The sequence below is a fragment of the Neoarius graeffei genome, chromosome 22 (genome assembly GCF_027579695.1).
Source record: "Neoarius graeffei isolate fNeoGra1 chromosome 22, fNeoGra1.pri, whole genome shotgun sequence".
Taxonomy (NCBI): domain Eukaryota; kingdom Metazoa; phylum Chordata; class Actinopteri; order Siluriformes; family Ariidae; genus Neoarius; species Neoarius graeffei.
In genome coordinates this window covers 4,907,897-4,932,514 of record NC_083590.1, presented here as the reverse complement: position 1 = coordinate 4,932,514, position 24,618 = coordinate 4,907,897, and the positions used below count along the sequence as shown (strand labels likewise).

Genomic DNA, 24,618 nt, shown 5'->3' with positions numbered 1-24,618 from the left:
AAGTTCAGTTACACAAATTGAAACGTAGCGATTTTCTATGCTATGGAAAGTCCGCACTATAATGACAGGCGTACTAACACCCTCTGCACGCTTGGGCAGCGCATTGATACGGAGCTCAGATATCAATGCGCTGCCGAAGCGCGCAGAAGGTGTTAGTATGCCTGTCATTATAGTGCGGACTTTCCATAGCATAGAAAATCGCTACGTTTCAATTTGTGTAACTGAACTTGTTTCATATCACTGGTCATATAAACCTATGTAAACAGGAAAAACGCGGAAGAGTTTGGTCGCATCTAACTACAGCCCCAAAAAATATCACTGGCCATACTGAGCCTAGCTACATTGCTAACAGGAGTGACAGCGCGTCTGACTGCGTCTGACTGACTGGGAGTCAAGTCAAGTCAAGTTTATTTGTATAGCGCTTTTAACAATAAACATTGTCGCAAAGCAGCTTTACAGAATTTGAACAACTTAAAACATGAGCTAATTTTATCCCTAATCTATCCCCAATGAGCAAGCCTGTGGCGACGGTGGCAAGGAAAAACTCCCTCAGACGATATGAGGAAGAAACCTCGAGAGGAACCAGACTCAAAAGGGAACCCATCCTCATCTGGGCAACAACAGACAGCCTGACTATAATATTAACAGTTTTAACATGAGGACAGTTTCGTTGATGTTATAACTCTTCATTGATGGAAACTTGAGTGCAAAACTGATTCATGATAACTGCAGTCCTAAAGTTAGCAAGTCAACTGTAGTCCTCAGCCATAAAAGCATTACTGTAAGAGTCAAGAGCATCCTCCAGGTATAACCCTCAACTATCCTCATGGGGCCGTCCTTCACAGGAGTGATGCGATAAAACTTCGACCAGACACAGGGCACCATGATGGATCAAGCAGGTCCGAGGGGCAGAAGAGGCCAGCATCTCAATCCCAGGACCAACATGTAACTCAGAGGGACAGATTGGGGGGGAAGAGAGAGAGAAAGAAAACACATGTTGTTAGGTATGCCCTAAAAATGACAAGTATTAAATCTGTGCGGTAGGCTCGCAGAGACGAGAGTCTTGACATCAGGCATAACACACAACAATGGCATGTTAATATGGTAAAAAATATATCATGACCTGCTCTGGATGGATGCTTGATTGGGTGATGGGAGCACACTCCTCAGCAATGATGAGATGCAGATGGGACCCGTAGGGCTGGCCAAGACAATTCAGTTACATTTCACCAGGTCTGGGACATGCGACAGAAGTCTGACGGCCGATTCCCTGCAGGCTACGATAGCCAATCGAGGTCTCCACCCTCTCCACCAAAAGATTTCCTGTTGACTCCATGTAACTCAGAGGGACAGATTTGGGGTGGGGGTGGGGGAGGGGGGAGGGAAAGAAAACCCAGGTTGTTAGGTATGCCCAATGTCACCTGAATAAGTAGGAGCAGTATACATATTGCACCGAGTACAAGCAGGGACTCCGGCAACTAACTAAGACAGCATAACTAAAAGGAGAGAGCCAGAAGGTAACACAGGCATGAGGGGCCCCGGGACATAAAGCAGCCAGCCACTACACCGTCAACAAACTCGAGTGAGCAAGCGAGTGGGGACTGACAGCATCCATACATCCCAGTTTACCAAAACACTCTGTCTGAGGACCCTCTAGATCTACACCTTTACCTCATAAACACCATTAACAAAAGGCTTGACTAAACAGATATGTTTTCAGCCTAGACTTAAATGCTGAGACTGTGTCTGATTCCCGAACATTACTTGGAAGGCTGTTCCATAACTGTGGGGCTTTGTAAGAAAAGGCTCTGCCCCCTGATGTAGCCTTCACTATACGAGGTACCAGCAGATAGCCTGCACCTTTTGATCTAAGTAGGCGTGGCGGGTCATAGAGGAGCAGAAGTTCACTCAGGTACTGTGGTGCAAGACCATTTAGTGCTTTAAAGGTCAATAGTAGTATTTTATAATCAATACGAAATTTGATTGGGAGCCAATGCAGTGTGGATAAGACAGGCGTGATGTGGTCATATTTTCTAGTTCTAGTAAGGACTCTTGCTGCTACATTTTGAACTAACTGGAGCTTATTTATGCACTTATTGGAACATCCAGACAGTAAGGCATTACAATAATCCAACCTGGAGGTAACGAAAGCATGGACTAGTTTTTCTGCGTCATGCAATGGGAGGTCGCGCAAAGCTCGGAGAGGTATGGAGCAGCTCGTCTCAATTCAGATAAGAGCATATTTCATTATGGAAGTACGGTGGACTGTTCCTTTAAATACTAACTAACTGTATTCTAATTTTTTTGTCATGTACATCAAGAGGGATTAATGCTGTAGACATTTTGTAATAAAGGTAAAAATAATTCATAGATTTCTTTATTTATTCATAACTTTGTAGCTAAAAAAGCAGCAGCAGGTTTAAACACAGAGCCCTGGGAAAACAGCACTCTGCGTGTGCAGAAAAACCCAAATTACCCTGCATCACGACGGAAAAGGCCCAAATTCAGAAATACAGGGTGTAGCCCAAATTATATAATTGAAAGGCCTGACATGACTGAGCAGTTTTTTCCAGAGTTAAAAGTATTTTCCTCAAAAATAGTTAATTTTACTGTATTTTGAGTTTAGAGAGTAAAATTTGGAGTTGAAGTAAAATTACAGAGTAATTGTGTAACAGAGTTGACTGTGGTTCTGAACTGAGTAAAATAGTTAATTTCAAGACACAGTGAATTGAGTCAAATACCAAAATAAAGTCAAACACCAGATAAATGAAGATGTTGTAAAAATCAGTTTTAGAACTGTGTTGGAATGTGTGAAAAAACATGACCTTACCCATTGGGACTTGACCTGATGGGATTAAGAGTTGGCAGTGGGAGGGGGTTTCACTCTTCTCATTGAATGGAATGGAATTTTTACCCTTCTCATTGAATACCCCTCCCACTGCCAACCCTTTATCCCAAAGCAACAGGGCATACATTTTTTGATGGCCAGTTAATTGTCCAAATCAATGGAGCAGATTTAAGTTTGTGTGTTTGATCCATTCCTCACACTGAACAGAATCACCTCAAGTGACCAAAACAGTTCGACACAATGGGTACGGTCATGTTTTTACATACATTCCAACACAGTTCTAAAACTGCTTTTTACAACATCTTCATTTATCTGTTATATTTTTAAAAGCACAATCATGACATACAGACTACAGAGATATTATTGTAGCTGAGATTGTGCTGAAAACAAACAAGAGTGCTCCGAGAGCACAATGTCCCCCGCTGGCAACTCGGCCATAACTCCGGTAAAATGTGACTGAATTGAACAAAATTGCAATATGCGTATGTGGCAGTGGGGGCGTGGTCAAGCGTCGGTCTGTGACCGGAGGGCGGAGTCAGGGAAGGTAAGTGGCAGAATCACTACACCTGATGTGAATTAACCTGTTTGTGTGTCTTCCCAGCAACCACGCCCTATATAAGGAGAGAGAAAGCAGAGGAAGAGGGCTCTCTCCCACACCAGATGACTTGTGTGTGTGTGTGTGTGTGTGTGTGTGTGTGTGTGTGTGTGTGTGTGTGTGTGTGGCTGGGAGAGTGTACGTTGCTACTGAAAAGTGCAAATAAAAAGAGTTTTTGGAACTCAGCTCTGGCCTGCCGTACTTCTGTGCTCCACCCACCCGCTCTGACTTCTACAGCATATTACCGACATAGAACAAAGAATCCTGCCAAGTTTTGTAAAATTCCTCCAGAAATTGTGAGAGGAGTTGATTTCAGAAGGTCAGTACCCTTCCTGGGACAGACAGACATCACCACAACATAATCCCCCTTCGGGCCTTTCGGCCAGCGGGGGATAATAATTGTGAGGGAAGTTGATTTCAGAAAGCAAGCACACCTTGATTAAATTGCCAAAGTACAAGTCTGTTAATAATCAAGGGTAAAATTTGCCCAAATTAAACAAAATTTCAATATGCATATAACTGTCATATACGTAACAAAGCCTTTTGTCAAATTTGGTGAAATTCCTCCAAATATTGTGAGAGGAGTTGATGTCAGAAGGAAAACACACCTTCATGAAATTGTCAAAGTGCAAGGTTATTAATCAAGAGCCACAACTCTGGTAAAATACGACCAAATTTAACAAAATAACAATATGCGTACTACCGACACATAAGACCTTTTGCCAAATTTCCTGAAATTCCTCCACAAATTGTGAGAGGAGTTGATGTCCGAAGGAAAACACATTCTCATAAAATTGTGAAAAGTATAATTTTGTTAATCAAGGGCTGTAACTCTGGTAAAATGTGACCGAATTTAACAAAATTACAATATGCGTATTATTGACATATAACAATGCCTCTTGTCAAGTTTCATGAAATTCTTCCACAAATTGTGAGGGGAGTTAATTTCAGAAGCTTCCCAGGAGGACAGAAGGATGGACATCACCATGACATAATGCCCCTTTGGGCCTTTCAGCCAGTGGGGGATTAAAAAAGAAAAAAAAGTCATATGACTTTGAAAATACTGCTAGGATTTGTTGAAATTGACAAAATCAGAGCACACCAAAATCACTCGAGTGGCATAAAATACCCTCAGACCCCAAAGGGTTAAAAGCAAATACTCCAGTAAAAATTCCACTGAACAACTTTCACTTGGATTGGAGTCACATTTGACCAGGAGGATCCAGAGATGGGGACTCGAGTCTGAGACTCGAACTTGAGTTGCACTTAAGTCGCACAAACAAAGACTTGAAACTTGACTTTAGACCTGCCCTCAGTGAATTGAGACTTGACTTGAACTTGCATGTTGTGACTCGTGAACAACGTTCATTTCATGGAAGTATTTATTTTATTATTTCAGTTTTTCCAATGTGTCGCCTAACCTTATGGGAAAATCAGAGGCAGATTGAATATTTCCCTCCCTTGATAGGTTGTTATGCGCAACATAACGCATGCGTGCAGCCACAGATTTCAAATCAACACTGACCATGGTGACGGCAAGTTCACCTGGAACTGTGCCATTTGTTATTGCATTTGGATATAAAGCCTTCACACAGACAGCTAACAAGCGAACAGCCACTTGCAAAGTGTGTGGCATCAGGATAAATGATGCCAGCTCAACTACATCCAACTTTATCAGGCACCTCAGAACACACAAGGATAGGTCAGTTACTTGGTTAGATGAAACAAAAATTTAGCGTGTATGGACAGATAACGTTACCGCTAGCAAACTAATCGAACCACAGATTACATGCAGATTATAGATTTATTGTTACCCGCCCGACGTTAGGGTTTTATTTGATTAACATCTCACCACGTTTGAGCCTACTATTATACTCTGCTACCTGTTACCAGATAGTGGCAGAGTAGGCTATATGGATGTAGTTCATGGATGTAGCCTAACATTAATCTTATGTATTAATCGCGGTTTCAGAATAGACTACTGTTATGATCTGGTAAAACTACATTCAGCTCCCCAAGTGTTTATTCAGAAAAAATATTAAAACGTATTCATTTCAGAACGTCTATCACAAACATACTGTTGGCCTATTCCACTGCATTATTACTGTTAGCCTAATATTGCTCTGGAGTAAATGTCATATTTTGGACAAACTGAATGTATACAAAATAGCCTACTGGATTTTACTGCAAAAATGCAATATGGTATAAAAAAATATTGCAACAATGCAGTTAATATAAAATAACAGCAGGGTTTTTAATTTTGAAGGTACATCCACATGTAGTATTTTGTCTACAAGCAACAATATTAGCTTTATCATCCCATCTCATCATCTCTAGCCGCTTTATCCTTCTACAGGGTCGCAGGCAAGCTGGAGCCTATCCCAGCTGACTACGGGCGAAAGGCGGGGTACACCCTGGACAAGTCGCCAGGTCATCACAGGGCTGACACATAGACACAGACAACCATTCACACTCACACCTACGGTCAATTTAGAGTCACCAGTTAACCTAACCTGCATGTCTTTGGACTGTGGGGGAAACCGGAGCACCCGGAGGAAACCCACGCGGACATGGGGAGAACATGCAAACTCCACACAGAAAGGCCCTTGCCGGCCCCGGGGCTCGAACCCAGGACCTTCTTGCTGTGAGGCGACAGCGCTAACCACTACACCACCGTGCCGCCAGCTTTATCATCCATATTTTATAAATGGATTTATATGTTCATCTTCAGGTTTGCAGAATTCAGCAAAGCAAAGACAGGGACCAGTGAAGAGGGACAGAGCAGCATTGAGTCTTTCTTGGTTCAGACGAGAGGTGTGCAAGTATACCACCAGGGTCATCCTAGACAGAGGATCATCACTGAATAGGGTTGCCACCTGTGTCTGACAAAAATCCTGGACATTTCGACCATCCAATCGACCTTTCTGCTTGTAAGCAACGGCGCCCTTCACACATCTAACCCAAGACAAAAATCGCCCTTCTACGCTGAAATTGTATTGCTCTAATTAGTAAAAATGACGCTTTTGCTAGTTATTTGTTTAGTTAATTGCTTTACATAATATAGCAGGTCTTCATTATTTTGGTTTATTTACAACAGTTTTTGGTTGTGGACACCTGGGGGCAGTAGTGGGCACAGGTAAAAGGGGAATACATAATTAAATTGTTTGTTTGCTTATGTGGAATAAAAATAAATAATCTAATTTTTCATTGTATCTGAGAATACCTGAATGTAACAATGTAAGGTGTAGTGTCCAACAGCTTACCTGATTGCTTAGAGTGTGGTGTGTGCTTTGCTTGTGCTTGCCTGTGCCTCTGCTGCTCTTGGCTAAACAAATACATAGGAGGACATGTAACTGATATAACTGGGCACATACAGTACATACAGGAGTAGGCAGATAAGACTATTTGGATTTCATTTAATTCACCAAAACCTTACCTAATCTTCCATTTATATTTGGTGTTTTTCTTTGCTGCTGCTATAAGTCCTGGCTGATTTTCAATGAATGTCTTGAACTCAGTACAGGACAACTGAAAGTTTAGCCTGACTTGAAGCTCAGCCTTCACCATTGCAACAGAGTCTGTTTCTTTTATCAGTCCAAGCATCGTCCATTGCCCCTTTTCCACCAAAGCAGTTCCAGGGCTGGTTCGGGGTCAGTGCTTAGTTTGGAACCGGGTTTTCTGTTTCCACTGACAAAGAACTGGCTCTGGGGCCAGAAAAAACGGTTCCAGGCTAGCACCAACTATCTGCTGGGCCAGAGGAAAGAACCGCTTACGTCAGCGGGGGGGCGGAGTTGTTAAGACCAACAACAATAACAAGACCGCGAAAGATCGCCATTTTTAAGCGACGAGAAGCAGCAGCTGTACAAACGCGAAGTCATCCATTATTATTGTTGTTGTTGCTGCTTCTTCCGTGTTTTTGCTTTGATATTCGCGCCAAGGTTTATGCAAACGTAGCGCCGTAACTGACGTATACAGCGACGTAAGTGACGTATACAGCAACGTAATGATGGATTCAGCGACGTAATGACGTGGCTCCGCCTAGCACGGCGAGCTCGGAAAAGCAAACTGGTTCTCAGCTGGCTCGCAAGTTGAAATACACATTTTGCCCATCATGTACAAAAAACCGGGGCGGCACGGTGGTGTAGTGGTTAGCGCTGTCGCCTCACAGCAAGAAGGTCCTGGGTTCGAGCCCCGGGGCCGGCGAGGGCCTTTCTGTGTGGAGTTTGCATGTTCTCCCCGTGTCCGCGTGGGTTTCCTCTGGGTGCTCCGGTTTCCCCCACAGTCCAAAGACATGCAGGTTAGGTTAACTGGTGACTCTAAATTGACCGTAGGTGTGAATGTGAGTGTGAATGGTTGTCTGTGTCTATGTGTCAGCCCTGTGATGACCTGGCGACTTGTCCAGGGTGTACCCCGCCTTTCGCCCGTAGTCAGCTGGGATAGGCTCCAGCTTGCCTGCGACCCTGTAGAAGGATAAAGCGGCTAGAGATAATGAGATGAGATGAGTACAAAAAAACGGGACATTCAGTGTCCCGGATTTTTTTTTTTTTTTCCGGGACAGACCATGAAAATCCGGGACAATCAGGAAAAACCGGGACAGGTGGCAACACTATCACTGAATCAATAGTCAATGACCTTGTCATTGGATGCAATTTGCCCCTGTCTTTGATTGAGCACCCCAACTTCAGGAAATTTTTGTCAGTGACAGAGGAGAGATATAAACCAGTAAGTCGATGCACAGTTACAAGACGTCTGAGAGATCTAACATCAGAGAAACAGGCCTCTATCAAATCAAAATTAACATTTGTTAATGTATCCTGTGGTATTTTTTTCAAAATATATTTGTCAAGTTCAAACACAGATTTCATGTTTCTTCACATTACACATTGAAATAGCCCTCCTAGGTTACCATGCTCTGATCAGTTTTGATATTGTGTATAATAGCCTAATAGATGATAAAGTACAGTAAATGCTTTCAATCCAAAACATACAGAAATGCAGTATCATCTCAGATAGCATCTAATGAGAGATCGTTAATTTCAGTCATTTAAGACTTGAGACTTGACTTGGATTTGGGACAAAAGACTCGAGACTTGACTTGGCATTGACTTGGACTCGAGTACAAAGACTTGAGACTTGACTTGGAAAAAATGACTTGTGAACATCTCTGGGAGGATCTTGGTCAAATGTGACTCTTCTAAGCACCTTCTCCATTACGGTTATTGTACTGTATTTGCACTACTGCTATTTTGTACATTGATTTTAGAGTGTATTTTACCGATATCTATATTTTATGAATAAATAAATAAATTTTGTTTTTTCTTTTTTTTTAATATAAATATTTTTATCTGAGCAGGTTAGGTTAACTGGTGACTCTAAATTGACCATAGGTGTGAATGTGAGTGTGAATGGTTGTCTGTGTTTATGTGTCAGCCCTGTGATGACCTGGCGACTTGTCCAGGGTGTACCCCGCCTTTCGCCCATAGTCAGCTGGGATAGGCTCCAGCTTGCCTGCGACCCTGTAGAAGGATAAAGCGGCTAGAGATAATGAGATGAGATGAGGTTAGGTTAACTGGTGACTCTAAATTGACCGTAGGTGTGAATGTGAGTGTGAATGGTTGTCTGTGTCTATGTGTCAGCCCTGTGATGACCTGGCGACTTGTCCAGGGTGTACCCCGCCTTTCGCCCGTAGTCAGCTGGGATAGGCTCCAGCTTGCCTGCGACCCTGTAGAAGGATAAAGCGGCTAGAGATGATGAGATGAGATGAGATTTTTATCTGATTTTACAAGGTGAGAGAGAAACGGCATTTCGATTCTCCTATATGTCCTGGACACACAGTGACTTGACAATAAAAATCTTTCAATCTATACTTTCACTCAACTAATGGAGTTGTGGATTTTGCCCTCCTCTGTCCCAAAGTGAGTTTCTGTCAAAGTGCTTTCAGTTTCTCTCTTTCTAGCAACAGAACAGTTATATTCAGCTTTACTTACACTGCTTTTCTGGATGCTGCAATCACAGGCATCACCTTCACAAGAACCTCATGTGTTATCTTCTCTGTACTGGTATATTTCCTCAGGTCAAACTCCTCCAGCTCCTGTGCTGAAGTCAGTAACACAAACGCCAGAGCAGACCACTGTGAAGGAGAGAGTTCACTTTGTTTCCCAGATTTCAGGTAGCGTTGGATTTCCTCCACGAGAGAATCATCACCCAGTTCATTCAGACAGTGGAACAGATTGATGGATTTTTCTGCAGGAAGATCTTCACTGATCTTCTTCTTAATGTACTGAACTGCTTCCTTTTTGCTCTGGAAGCTACTTCCTGTCTGTGTTACTAAGGCATGTAAGAGTTTCTGATTGGACTCCAGTGAGAGACCCAGAAGAAAGCGGAGGAACAGATCCAGATGTCCAGTCTGACTTTTTAAGGTCTGATCTACAGCACTCCTGTGTACATCTGAAATTGTCTGAAAGGACTGACTCTGATCAAGAACATTTCTTATTTTTTTATACATTTTTCTTGTCCAGGAATTATCCTGATCAAGAACATTTCTCTTTTCCTTCATGAAGGTCAGATGCACATACAGAGCTGCGAGGTGTTCCTGAATGCTCAAATGAACAAAGCAGTACACTGTACTCTGGTGAAGCCCAGGCTCCTCTTTGAAGATCTGCGTACACACACCTGAGTACACTGCTGCTTCTGTCACATCAATGCCACACCCTCGCAGGTCTTCCTCATAGAAGATCAGGTTGCCTTTCTCCAGCTGCTCAAAAGCCAGTTTTCCCAGTTTGAGCAGCATTTCTTCATCACTCTCCTGCTTCTTTGAGTATTTTTCTCTGATGACGTTTGTCTGAATGATGAGGAAGTGTGTGTACATTTGAGTCAGAGTCTTGGGGATCTCTCCACTATCTGCTTCACCCAACATTCTCTCGAGAACAGCAGCTGAAATCCAGCAGAAGACTGGGATGTGACACATGATGTAGAGGCTTCTTAATGACTTCAGGTGTGTGATGATGTTCTCGGCCAGGCTCTGATCACTGACCCTCTTCCTGAAGTACTCCTCCTTCTGGGGGTCACTGAACCCTCGTACCTCTGTGACTCGATGGACGTACTCAGAGGGGATTTGATCAGCTGCTGCTGGTCGGGAGGTGATCCAGATGAGAGCAGAGGGAAGCAGATCCCCTTTGATCAGGTTTATCAGCAGCACACGCACTGATGCTGATTCAGTTACATCACACACTCTCACTGTGTTCCGGAAATCCAGAGGGAAACGACACTCGTCCAATCCATCAAAAATGAACAGAACCTTTTCCAACCTGGACATTTCGGTTTCTTTTGTTTCCTTAAAACAGACATGAAGGAACTCCATCAGACTCAGTTTTTGGTCCTTCATCAGATTCAGCTCTCTGAAAGGAAGTGGAAATATGAGGGGGATGTCCTGATTTGCTTTCCCTTCAGCCCAGTCCACAATGAACTTCTGCACAGAGACTGTTTTTCCGATACCAGCCACGCCCTTTGTCACTACAGTTCTGATGGGTTCGTCTTCTTCAGATAAGGGCTTAAAGATGTCGCTGCATTTGATTGGTGTTTCCTCTGTTTTTCTCCTGGATGCTGCCTCGATCCGTCTCACCTCATGTTCTTTATTGACGTCTCCACTGTCTCCCTCTGTGATGTAGAGCTCGGTGTAGATCTCATTCAGGAGCACTCGGTTTTCCTGCTTTATCACCACTCCATTTAAACACTGAAACTTCTTCAGATTTAATCTGAACTTTTTCTGGAATTCCTTTACAGCAGGAGATTCTGGGGCGTGTCTGTGTGATGGGGTGAAATAAGAAGACGTGGTGAGACCTGGGCTCCAATTATTACACTTTAACATCACATTTTTTCTGACTGGTTTCCACAGATAGCCGTTCTTTATGATGCTAACACGATGGATTTACCTGATTTGACTGTATGTTTTCTATAATCTAATCCTGTAGATAATAACAGCAGAGAGGTTTATAATACCAGAGCGTCAGTGTCAGTCATGGTGTTGGGTTTGATCTTACCCTGTATCTGTGATGAAGATCTTTTCTCTTCTGTCTCCTGCCTTCTGTAAAACACTGGGAACAAAAATAGTTTCTGTTAAAGACAAGAACTTTAGTCCCTTTAACTCTTTACCCCTTAATGACGACATATGATGACCCCGTGTACATCCCATAATGATGACATACAGTATGACGCCTTGTCTAAAACCTTGTCTTTAGACTTTTTTTTTCTTGTAAATATGTTCTAAGGGTGAACAGTATGTACATGGGTGGCTGTAGCAACTGCTTTAAGGGGTAAAGTGTTAATAGTACAATCTAAACTTTAGCCCTAATTTTACTGCAGTTATTCTTTGAGTGCAGTAACATTTCGAGAGCACAGTGCTCAATACAACATGACAAAAATATTGATTGAACTGGAGAAAAAATATTTGCCCGGTTTTAATTTGAGTTTTTCCCGTTTTTCCTTCCTATAAGGTCATTAGGGATGGAACAGAATATCACCATCACGCAGAATGAACAGATCGTGTGTTTTAAATGGATCCTAAAGCAGATGTGTATTTTTAGGAAAGCCGGCCAGACATCAGCGGTTTCAGAGTTTAGGGGAATAAAAGGGTCCGAGGCGGAGAATAGGAGGGTATATAATTAAAAAGGCTGAAGCCCTTCACCATGAACCAAAGGCGAGAAAAATGGAAAACTGGGTTTATCTGAGACACAGTTCAGACATTTGGGGAGGAATTTCCAATTTATTGTAAACAGCAAAATAGTCTGAAGTGATGGGAATCAATACTAAACATTTAATAGAACTGCCATATAGTAATGAATCAAAAAGAAATTTGACAATGCAAAACTTTATATATTTTTGATGTTTACAAAATCAAGTAACAGTTACAATAACTCGATCTTGTAAACATCAAAAATATAAGTTTTGTTTAGTCAAATTTCTTTTTGATTCATTATTCAATTTCTGAACATTCTGAGTATTGATCTAATCCTAAAGCTTCTAGAACAGTGTGTAGTGAGATCAGGTACTGAACCTGATTCAGGTTTTTATATGTTCTATCTTCCCCTTTATCCTTCTTTTCTTTGAAAGGAACCGCTCTGTTGCCTTTTATATAACATATATAAGCCTGTGATATCCCCTTTATATTAAGGAGGTTCAGAGTTCAAAAGATTTTTCAGATATTTTGAAAAAATATATGAATTAATTTATCACAGTATTTTTATGTGGCATTGCACTATAAGTTATAATAAGTGAATCTATATTCATCTGATAACGAGTCACAGTTCCTGCAACTGGACAAAAACAAATGCGTATAAACTCATATATATTTATAATTTTAACGATTACCGTTAACATTAACTACATGACAGACGTCGAGTCTCGATATGTGACTCCCCTCCAAGGATACACTGCATTCCATCACAAGTCAAAATGTAAACAATGTCAATGTGCCGAGTGGGCGGGTTTAACCCAAAACTGGCCGTATACAATAATGGGATAACAATTGAGATATATAATTTAATATTTAGCAGACCAGCATTTCTACATCGACCCATACACAGACGTATTTGGGGTGGATCCAAGAAAATGGGGGGGGGGTCAACCCAGTCAGGCCAGGGGTCCGGGGGGCTGCCAGAGTCCCCTGGATACTCTGCAGTCTTTAAATGTCCAGAGATGCATTTTGAGCTATCAGAGACATGTTGTAAATGAAACCTCTTAAAGAAAATGACTATAATCAAAAATATTTAAAAACTAGGAACTTTCAAAACCATTTTATTAGTCACTGAAAATGATATTGTCAGAGTTGGGTCATTCCATGTCAAATCTCCAATTGCTCCCACTTGACCATCTCAGATTTGGCTGAAAAAATTCCAGGAGGTTCACACACTTCCCAATCGGAAAAGTCCCAAATTTTAGCTCCCAATTCCTTAGTTTTGTCATAAAAAATATTTTTGCAATTAACCTTGGACCCCCCCCCCCCCCCCCCCCTCCTAGAACTGCCACCTTATTGTGGTGGAGGGGTTTGTGTGCTTGAATGATCCTAGGACCTATGTTGTCGGGGGCATTATGCCCCTGTCAGGGTTTCCCAAGGCAGACAGGTCCTAGGTGACAGGCCAGACCAAGAGCAGTTCACCAAAAACCCCTATGGAGAAAAAAGCAAGGACCATGACATTGCCCGGTATGACGCAGCCGGGGCCCCACCCTGGAGCCAGGCCCGGGGTTGGGGCTTGTATGCGAGCGCTTGGTGGCCGGGCCTTTGCCCATGGGGCCCGGCCGGGCTCAGCCCGAAGAGGTGACGTGGGCCCAACCTCCTGTGGGTTCACCACCCACAGAGGTAGCAGTAGGGGATTGGTGCAGTGTGGATTGGGTGGCAGTCGAAGGCAGGGGCCTCGACAACCTGATCCCCGGACACAGCGGCTGGCTGTTGGGACATGGAATGTCACTTCGCTGGGGGGGGAAAGAGCCTGAGCTTGTGCGGGAGGTTGAGAGGTACCGGCTAGAGATAGTCGGGCTCACCTCCACGCACAGCTTGGGCTCTGGAACCCAGCTCCTCGAGAGGGACCGATCTGAACCCGAGTGGTGTTTTGTTATTGGACTTCTGTGCTACTCACGGTTTGTCCATAACGAACACCATGTTCGAGCATAGGGGTGTCCATAAGTGCACGTGGCACCAGGACACCTTAGGTCGGAGGTCGATGATCGACTTTGTAGTCATTTCATCTGATCTCCGGCCCTATGTCTTGGACACTCGGGTGAAGAGAGGGGCTGAGCTGTCAACTGATCACCACCTGGTGGTGAGTTGGATCCGCTGGCGGAGGAGGAAGCTGGACAAACCTGGCAGGCCCAAACGTATGGTGAGGGTCTGCTGGGAACGTCTGGCCGAGCACTCTGTTGGGGAGGTCTTTAACTCCCACCTCCGGGAGAGTTTTCCCAGCTTCCGAGGGAGGCGGGGGACATTGAGTCTGAGTGGACCATGTTCTCTACCTCCATTGTGGACGCAGCTGTTCGGAGCTGTGGCCACAAGGTCTCCGGTGCCTGTCGTGGCGGCAATCCCCGAACCCGGTGGTGGACACCGGAAGTAAGGGATGCCGTCAAGCTGAAGAAGGAGTCCTATCGGGCCATGTTGACCTCCAGGACCCCTGAGGCAGCTGACAGGTATCGGCAGGCCAGGCGTGCTGCAGCTCGGGCAGTTGCGGAGGCAAAAACTCGGAACTGGGAGGAGTTCGGGGAGGCCATGGAGAAGGACTATCGGTCGGCCTCGAAGAAATTCTGGCAAACCGTCCGGCGCCTCAGGAAGGGGAAGCAGTACTCTGCCAACACTGTTTACAGTGCGGATGGGGAGCTGTTGACCTCGACTGGGGACATTGTCGGGCAGTGGAAGGAATACTTTGAGGATCTCCTCAATCCCACCGTCATGTCTTCCACTGAGGAGACTGAGGCTGATGACTCAGAGGTGGACTCGTCCATTACCCAAGCCAAAGTCACTGAGGTGGTTTGCAAGCTCCTTGGTGGCAAGGCACCGGGGGTGGATGAGATCCGCCCTGAGTATCTCAAGTCTCTGGATGTTGTGGGGCTGTCTTGGTTGACACGCCTCTGCAACATTGCATGGCGGTCGGGGATAGTGCCTCTGGAGTGGCAGACTGGGGTGGTGGTCCCTCTTTTTAAGAAAGGGGACCGGAGAGTGTGCTCCAATTATAGGGGAATCACACTTCTCAGCCTCCCAGGGAACGTTTACTCCAGGGTACTGGAGAGGAGAATTCGACCAATAGTCGAACCTCGGATCCAGGAGGAACAATGCGGTTTTCATCCTGGTCGCGGAACACTGGACTAGCTCTATACCCTTCATAGGGTGCTCGAGGGTTCATGGGAGTTTGCCCAACCAGTCCACATGTGCTTTGTGGATCTGGAGAAGGCATTCGACCGTGTCCCCCGTGGTATTCTGTGGGGGGTGCTTCAGGAGTATGGGGTTCGGGGCTCTTTGCTAAGGGCTGTCCGGTCCCTGTACGAACGGAGCAGGAGTCTGGTTCGCATTGCCGGCAGTAAGTCAGACCTGTTCCCAGTGCATGTTGGACTCCGGCAGGGCTGCCCTTTGTCAACGGTTCTGTTCATAATTTTTATGGACAGAATTTCTAGGCGCAGCCAGGGGCCGGAAGGAATCCTGTTTGGGAACCACAGGATTTCATCTCTGCTTTTTGTGGATGATGTTGTCCTGTTGGCTTCTTCAAACCAGGACCTTCAGCATGCACTGGGGCGGTTTGCAGTTGAGTGTGAAGCGGCTGGGATGAGAATCTGCACCTCCAATTCCGAGGCCATGGTTCTCGACCGGAAAAGGGTGGCTTGCCCTCTCCAGGTTGGTGGAGAAGTCCTGCCTCAAGTGGAGGAGTTTAAGTATCTCGGGATCTTGTTCACGAGTGAGGGAAGGATGGAGCGTGAGATCGACAGGCGGATCGGTGCAGCCTCCGCAGTGATGCGGTCGCTTTACCAGTCCGTCATGGTGAAGAAGGAGCTGAGCCAAAAGGCGAAGCTCTCAATTTACCGGTCGATCTACGTTCCGACTCTCACCTATGGTCATGAGCTTTGGGTAGTGACAGAAAGAACAAGATCGCGGATACAAGTGGCCGAAATGAGTTTCCTTCGCAGGGTGGCTGGGCACTCCCTTAGAGATAGGGTGAGAAGCACAGTCACTCAGGAGGAGCTCGGAGTAGAGCCGCTGCTCCTCCACATCGAGAGGAATCAGCTGAGGTGGCTCGAGCATCTTTTTCGGATGCCTCCTGGACGCCTCCCTGGGAAGGTGTTCCAGGCATGTCCCCCCGGGAGGAGGCCCCGGGGAAGACCCAGGACACGCTGTAGGGACTATGTCTCTCGGCTGGCCTGGGAACGCCTCGGTGTTCTTCCCGAGGAGCTGGCCGAGGTGTCTGGGGAAAGGGAAGTTTGGGCTTCCATGCTTAGACTGCTGCCTCCGCGACCCAGTCCCGGATAAGCGGAAGAAGACGAGACGAAACCTTGGACCCATTTTGAGCAGAGTTTTTTGGGGAGCCACTTTGAGATTGCTGTATCTAGAAGAGTATTTAAGCTCGGTCCTTCAAATTTTCAAGGGTCAAAATCTGGCACCAGTACTTTTAGAATATGGACTTTTACATGTGTGCTTTTGGTTTACCATAGAATTCTGGGGGCTTGAATTTGCTCAGAAATTCTACACTACGCTCTGTGGCAGCATATTTGAAGGACTGTGGAAAGTACAATTTCAAAGACAGAGGCTTGATATTGCACATACGCCTTCCCATATATACTGTGTACTTTGTATTCTAAAACTGCCCCTCTCATGAGCGGTTTGGAAGATCTCATGTCATTATCTCTAGCTGCTTTATCCTGTTCTACAGGGTCGCAGGCAAGCTGGAGCCTATCCCAGCTGACTACGGGCGAAAGGCGGGGTACACCCTGGACAAGTCGCCAGGTCATCACAGGGCTGACACATAGACACAGACAACCATTCACACTCACATTCACACCTACGGTCAATTTAGAGTCACCAGTTAACCTAACCTGCATGTCTTTGGACTGTGGGGGAAACCGGAGCACCCGGAGGAAACCCACGCGGACACGGGGAGAAAATGCAAACTCCGCACAGAAAGGCCCTCGTTGGCCACAGGGCTCGAACCCAGAACCTTCTTGCTGTGAGGCGACAGCGCTAACCACTACACCACCATGCCACCCCTGGTTTGGAAGATATTAAAGTTTAAAAATGGAAAAAATTAATTTGGTGACATTTTTGGAATGTTATAGCAAAAAAAGAACGCATCCACCAACATAAAATTGACTGTTTTAGAAAGATTAGATGTCTTTTTTTAACATATCCAAAATTTGTGATGGTGTTCTGTCTTATTTTTGCAAAATGATTTTTTGAAAATGTGGTGTTTGCATACATGCACAGCATTCATGGCCTATGAAAGCATCTTCAAATGCTAACAAAATGCCCTGAATTTATGACACACAGCTTAAACTCAACAAAATGCTTCATTTGGTTCATGGTAAACTATACCTGAAGGATAACCTATATGCAACCTTTAGATCCTGAAATATTGGAGCTCCACTATGGGTGAAAACTGAAACTTGTTTTCATTACAACATTTCTGTTGTACCATAATTTAGAAGAAAAAGCAACCTGTGTGCTTCAGTTAGTATTTATCCATGATAAAAAGTCTTTGACAGTCCAGTAGAATTGATTATTATTTATTATTTATGACACTTATTGAATTTATTAAATTTATTATAAAGCTGGTAACTTTGGGACAACGCTTGTAAATTATTTGAACTCTTTCATGAAACTTTCAGATGCTTTGTCACATTCCTTAAGTGTATATACATGTCTAGTTGTAGTGCGAGGAACATCTATTTTAGAAATTGTGTGTTGCACAGGTACCCAGCACAAATCTTCTCTCCTGGGCCAGAAGAAACTTTTTGCTGGGCCATGTGGATGCAAGAATTGTATCAAAACATCTTGCTGGGCTTCAGATGCCTCTCTGATGCTTCCAACCCACCAGTGATGGTCGTAAACACAGGTTATATATTGGCCAGGTATCATGTCACTGATCTGGAAGCCCTGTGAAACCTCTTCGTCGACATGTTCTACCTCATAGTTGACTAAAAATCCAGGAGTTCCAGACACTCTGCTGACCTCAAGTGTTGTTGCATTGACTGGCTTGAAACAGTGATTATCTCTAGTACATGGCACTGTGACTGCCTTTGCAAATCTGCTTTCCAGCTCTTCAGCCATGGACTTCACACTTTCTTTACTGATCCAGATAAATTTGGAGAGTTGTCCCAAAAGAGTTGTCCCAAAGTTACCAGCTTTATCATAAATTTCATAAATTCAATAAGTGTCATAAATAATAAATCATAATAATAAATTCTACTGGACTGTCAAAGACTTTTTATCATGGATAAATACTAACTGAAGCACACAGGTTGCTTTTTCTTCTAAATTATGATACAACAAAAATGTTGTAATGAAAGCAAGTTTCAGTTTTCACCCATAGTGGAGCTCCAATATTTCAGGATCTAAAGGTTGCAGATAGGTTATCCTTCAGGTATAGTTTACCATGAACCAAATGAAGCTGTGTGTCATACATTCAGGGCATTTTGTGAGCATTTGAAAATGCTTTCATAGGCCATGAATGCTGTGCGTGTATGCAAACACCACATTTTCAAAAATTCATTTTGCAAAAATAAGGCAGAACACCATCACAAATTTTGGATATGTTAAAAACAGACATCTTATCTTTCTAAAACAGTCAATTTTATGTTGGTGGATGCATTCATTTTTTGCTATAACATGTCAAAAATGTCACCAAATTAATTTTTTCCATTTTTAAACTTTAATATCTTCCAAACCGCTCATCAGAGGGGCAGTTTTAGAATACAAAGTACACAGTATATATGGGAAGGCGTATGTGCAATATCAGCCTCTGTCTTTGAAATTGTACTTTCCACAGTCCTTCAAATATGCTGCCACAGAGCGTAGTGTAGAATTTCCGAGCAAATTCAAGCCCCCAGAATTCTATGATAAACCAAAAGCGCACATGTAAAAGTCCATATTCTACAAGTACTGGTGCCAGATTTTAACCCTTGAAAATTTGAAGGACCGAGCTTAAATACTCTTCTAGATACAGCAATCTCAAAGTGGCTGCCCAAAAAATTGCTCAAAACGGGTCCGAGGTTAGTTGCAAAAAAATATTTTTTTATGACAAAACTATAAGGAATTGGAAGCTAAAATTTGGGACTTTCCTATTGGGAAGTGTGTGGACCTCCTGGAATTTTTTCAGCCAAATCTGAGATGGTCGAGTGGGAGCATTCGGAGATTTGACATGGAATGACCCAGTTGTTGGTATATGTGTAGAACATAATTACAACTGATATACAGTCGTAGGTGGCACGATGGTGTAGTGGTTAGCACTGCCGCCTCACAGCAAGAAGGTTATGGGTTCGAGCCCCGTGGCCGGCAAGGGCCTTTCTGTGTGGAGTTTGCATGTTCTCCCCGTGTCCGCATGGGTTTCCTCCAGGTACTCCGGTTTCCCCCACAGTCCAAAGACATGCAGGTTAGGTTAACTGGTGGCTCTAAATTGACCGTAGGTGTGAATGTGAGTGTGAATGGTTGTGTGTCTCTGTGTGTCAGCCCTGTGATGATCTGGTGACTTGTCCAGGGTGAACCCCACCTCTCACGCAGAGTCAGCTGGGATAGGATCCAGCCCGCAACCCTGTACAGGATAAGCGGCTACAGATAATGGATGGATGGATGGATTCTACATGTAGCCTTGTTACTGCAGTAATAATCCATTATTACTGTTTTAGTAACTGCAATCAGAGCTCACTGGGGAATTTTAAGCAAACTGTCACAGGACAGAAAAGTCTGAAACGTTATCTGTCCATCCAAATTTCAGCCTGTCTGAATGACGGGCCAAAGGCCTGGAACAGTGCGGCTGAGGGTCTGGGGCTCACCTTAGGGCCCTGGAAGCTGAAGGGCTTTATATGCCTGGAGATGCTTCTCAGCTATTTCTAGGCATGTTTGTGAACTTCAACTGCCAAATTACACTCGACATTAGTTGTTAATTACATGAAAGATTGAATATAATTTACAAGAAAATGTCATGGGACAGATTTGGACACGGCACAAAAAGTTCAAACAGAAAGGCTGTGTGTGTGTGTGTGTGTGTGTGTGTGTGTGTGTGTGCGTGTGTGTGTCAGACGGTGCACATATTTAACATTTGTGAAATTATTCATGGAATCCAGGTAGTTTTGAATTTCTCATTCAGAGTTTGAGGAATAAATCTTATTCATTTTCCTCAACATGAAGCCTGTTCAGTTTCATTTGCCCAGACTCTGTAGTTTCTGGGATATTTACATCTCAAATATCATAAATTTTTTTTTGAAACACCCAGTATATGTATGTATATATATGAAGGGATGTGCAGTCAGGGGAGGCAGAGCCTCACCCATCATGCTCCAATGAACACAGATGTTATGAATGTAAAATAATATTTAATAAATCATGATTCTTCTCCTTGATCTGTGTTCTGTCATTTCTGTATGAAATTTCTGCATCCTCACGTTCTATAGTCTAGGTAACTTATTTCACAGATGTGCAAAAGACATTGAGGCTTGTTGCACTCGACATAAAACTGCAATGAAAAAGTACGAGGCGAGGCAGCTATTACCTCTGCTGCACTGAGGAGGGCGTGCGCGAGCCCAAGTAACGATGACGCTCCCTCTCCTTCTACTGTTAGCTAGCTCGAGCAAAATTTGACAGTCACACAAATACAAATATATGACAGTTACAACTTTTTATTCCTCTGCTTTCATTTATTTTAAATGTCCCTGCACCATATGGGCACCAAAAATGGAACATACAATATCTAACCTTCAAAATTGGGCTTTCAAACTACAACCCCAATTCCAAAAAAGTTGGGACACTGTGTAAACTGGAAATAAAAACAGAATACCATGATAGCCAAATCTCTGAAACCCTGTTTTCATTGAAAATAGTACAAAGACAACATATCAAATGTTGAAACTGAGAAATTTTACTGTTTTTTGAAAAAAATATATGCTCATTTCATGATGTCAGCAGCACATTTCAAAAAAGTTGGGACAGGGGCGTGTTTACCACAGTGTTGCATCACCTCTACTTTTAACAACACTCTAAACGTTTGGGAACTGAGGAGACCAATTGCTGGAGTTTTGAAAGAGAAATGTTGTCCCATTCTTGCTTGATATACAATTTCAGTTGCTCAGCAGTTCGGGGTCTCCTTTGTCGTATTTTACGTTTCATAATGCACCAAATGTTGTCAATGGGAGACAGGTCTGGACTGCAGGCAGGCCAGTTTAACACCTGGACTCTTTTACTACAGAGCCATGCAGCTTTAATATGTGCAGAAAGCGGTTTGGTGTTGTCTTGCTGAAAGAAAGAAGGCCTTCCCTGAAAAAGATTTTGTCTGGATGGCTCGTGCAGGGATTGGCCAAAGATGGCTCACACAACATAAAATAGTTCCATCATTGATTAAGCAATGAATCTCGTGATGTCAAAAAAGAACCCTTTGGGGTCGAGAGCTTTTCCAGTGATGTTTGTCAGGTTTAGAATGAGTAGGTCATGTATTTAGATAAATTTGAGAGTTTTTATCAAACAAGCATGATAAACATATTGAGAGAAACTTTATACTTTACACTTTCCTCTGTGCCCACTGACAAATAATATTATCGTATTTAAATTACCCAGATTAGACGAAATATAAAACTTGTCACCTTTCTCAGTCACACCGGAGTCGGAGCGTGCACTTATGCATTCATAAAAGACTGTTCCCATGGTAACGGCATGATAATCACTTTCACTCTTTCCGTTTCGATTGGTTTCTCTTTCGTGGTGGGAACGCCCACCGTAAACAGGATAAAATCTGACAAAGTTTAAGCAATTTGGAAGTAAAACTTATTTCAAGATGACACACAGTTTTTATGCACTTCGGGTGATTCAGGACAGCGATTCAATTCAATCTTGAACTGCAATGCGGTGCCTTTGTTTGTATTTTTTTTACTTTGACTTGATCCAGCCAAAGATAAACTCCAGTAAGTCTAAATATTTCTATTTCTGATGAGCAGATCGGTTGATATGCGTGCGCTCTAGTGCAAACACAGGGAACATGACTGAGCAATTATTCCAGAGTTAAAAGTATTTTCCTCAAAAATAGTTAATTTTGCTCTTTTTTGAGTTTAGAGAGTAAAAGTTGGAGTTGGAGCAAAATTTCAGAATAATTGTGTAACAGAGCTGATTGTGGCTCTGAACTGAGTAAAATAGTACAAGAGTTAATTTTAAGACACTGAATCGAGTCAAACACCAAAATAAAGTCAAACACCAGATAAATGAAGATGTTGTAAAAGCAGCTTTAGAACTGTGTTGGATCATTAAATCAAAACAGCTGCTAATGTCAGTGTAGCACAGCCTGTAACTGTGACTTTAACTCTGAGAATTATGGGATGTTACCTGTGTACAGATGAGGAGTCTCTATTTTTAAACTTCAAAGGACGATCCATAGACCGATCGCTCTTCACGGAGACACAGCTGGGTTCTGGGGAGTCTGATCTCTTTCTCTGGAGTTCACTGTTCAACATTACAGACAGTCCTTTATAGAAAACATTTACACTGCTTATTACTAATTATTATTGGTTATTTAAATGATTCTGTGAGCCATTACTATCACTGTCACATGCAGATGAATTTACTTCCTTATCCTGTCCGTGACACTGTGAAACACTGACCTGCACAGTTACTGATATTAATTACTCTAAAATGTTTACTGAAGGTACTGCAGCAGCATTTGGACCGAATTAAAGTTTAACAAACTGATAATTATCAAAACTCTGCTCATGATCTGGCCTGGATACAGGAATGTGTAACACGGCCTTTCACTCTGCAGTGACTTTAACTCTGAGAATTATGGGATGTTACCTGTGTACAGGTGAGGAGTCTCTATTTTTAAACTGCAAAGGAAGACCCATAGACGCGTCGCTCTTCATGGAGACACAGCTGGGTTCTGGAGAGTCGGATCTCTTTCTCTGGAGTTCACTGTTCAACATTACAGAGGAGGCATGAGACAGAATTTCATTGTCTCAAACATCACAATACAAAATACAGGGAGACACGAATCTCCTGCTCATATCATGCATCACGAGATTTCTGTTGAATATTCTTTATGAGCTCTACCTCTTCTTACACACTAGGTGGCAGCACCAGAGGTCGCAGCCCACAGAGTTATAGAGGGAAACCTCACTGCCTCAAAGCATGCTGACTTAACAGTCCAGAAAGTGAAGCTGATCAGAAGGAAGTGTTCTGGCACACGGGTCAGGCAGCGGGCCCACAGCCTCGTTTCATTCGGCCCGCGTGAACTTCGAAAAAATAATCCTAAAACAGCCTGTCGAACACGACTGCTTAACATTTTCACACGATCCAGAACTCACAGCAGATCTGTAGTGGAGCCATCTGAAGATAGTTACAGTAAACCGCTGTAGATACAGACGTGCACTCCAGTTTCTATCACAGCTGGATTGACTACGGTCTGAAATGCAGGTTAAAATAAACACCTGGATTTGACACAGAATATGAGTTTAACGCGCTGACTGGAGTGAGACTGCAGTGGTTCGATTTGCTGCCATTACAAATCAAAATAAATGTTTTACACTTTAAAATGTAGTGTTCTGTGTCAACACCGTCTCATCAGTCTGGTCTTGTGAAGCCTGTACTGGGATACGATTCGTATCGTGGCTTTAATGTATCGTCTCATACGACTGCATTTTTAATTTCATCAGAACATAATTTTACTGACAGTGAACAGAATCTGGCATTTTTTCAAGTGGTGACTATTAACTTTTCATTCTTAGTCTGAATTTTTGTTCAGTTAATCTTTTCATATAAACTCACTACATATTTCAGATCTGAACAGTTAATGACTAAAATATTAGAACATGGCAGTTTACCGCTTTTCTGAGGGTGGGGTCACATTATCTGTGTCCAGATCACAGCTCTCCATTTTTGAATATTAGTGTACGGGCACACAGCTCATGGACTCACTGCTGATTCCTGAAGACGCGGATCTCTTGAATTACTCATGAGTTGAATGAGTGACGCTCCTAAAAATCAGGAAAAAAAAACAAACATGCTGTTAAAACTGGAGAAAACAATCCCTTCATATCTAATGAACTGCACGTGTGAAAAGATCCAAACTCAAGAATCAGGAGGATTCACAGTGAGAAGTTTTAAAGATCATACAGCAGTGTTATGTCATGTTAGATGCAGAAGACAAGTCTCCGTGTCCATCTACACAGGAGATGAGGTGGACAGTTCAGTAATCAGGGGAGGGAGACCTCTGCTGGAAGGCAGGAGAAACAGTTTGAAGTGGAAGCAGGTCAGCTGTGATGCCTTCACTAAAAAAGCTGAAGCAGAAGGTGACTAAAATCATTTGCGGTTGATAGAAAAGCTACTTTAAATCTCATCCTACTTTCTCTTTCCCAGCATTAAATGAGTTTTTAGTTTGAATAAATTCTGATCCAGAAGTCAGTCAGTCTGAAGTCAGTTGGACTAAACGGACATGATTTCTGTGAGCCTAAAGTAGAG

At 43.3% G+C, this 24,618-nt stretch overlaps 1 protein-coding gene across 1 annotated transcript in view; it reads right to left on the bottom strand.

The window, feature by feature from the left end:
• The window catches only part of LOC132870264 (NLR family CARD domain-containing protein 3-like), a 63,469-nt gene extending 39,435 nt beyond the window's left edge, over positions 1–24,034 (bottom strand). Inside the window, exons 1-5 of the mRNA XM_060903904.1 lie at positions 23,982–24,034; positions 22,957–23,073; positions 22,492–22,608; positions 11,483–11,596; positions 9,431–11,245 (exon numbers count right to left, since the gene is read on the bottom strand). Of these exons, the coding sequence (XP_060759887.1) occupies positions 9,431–11,245; positions 11,483–11,596; positions 22,492–22,608; positions 22,957–23,073; positions 23,982–24,034 (2,216 nt within the window). The remainder of the gene's footprint in view (positions 1–9,430; positions 11,246–11,482; positions 11,597–22,491; positions 22,609–22,956; positions 23,074–23,981) is intronic.
• Between the last annotated feature and the right edge of the window lie 584 nt (positions 24,035–24,618).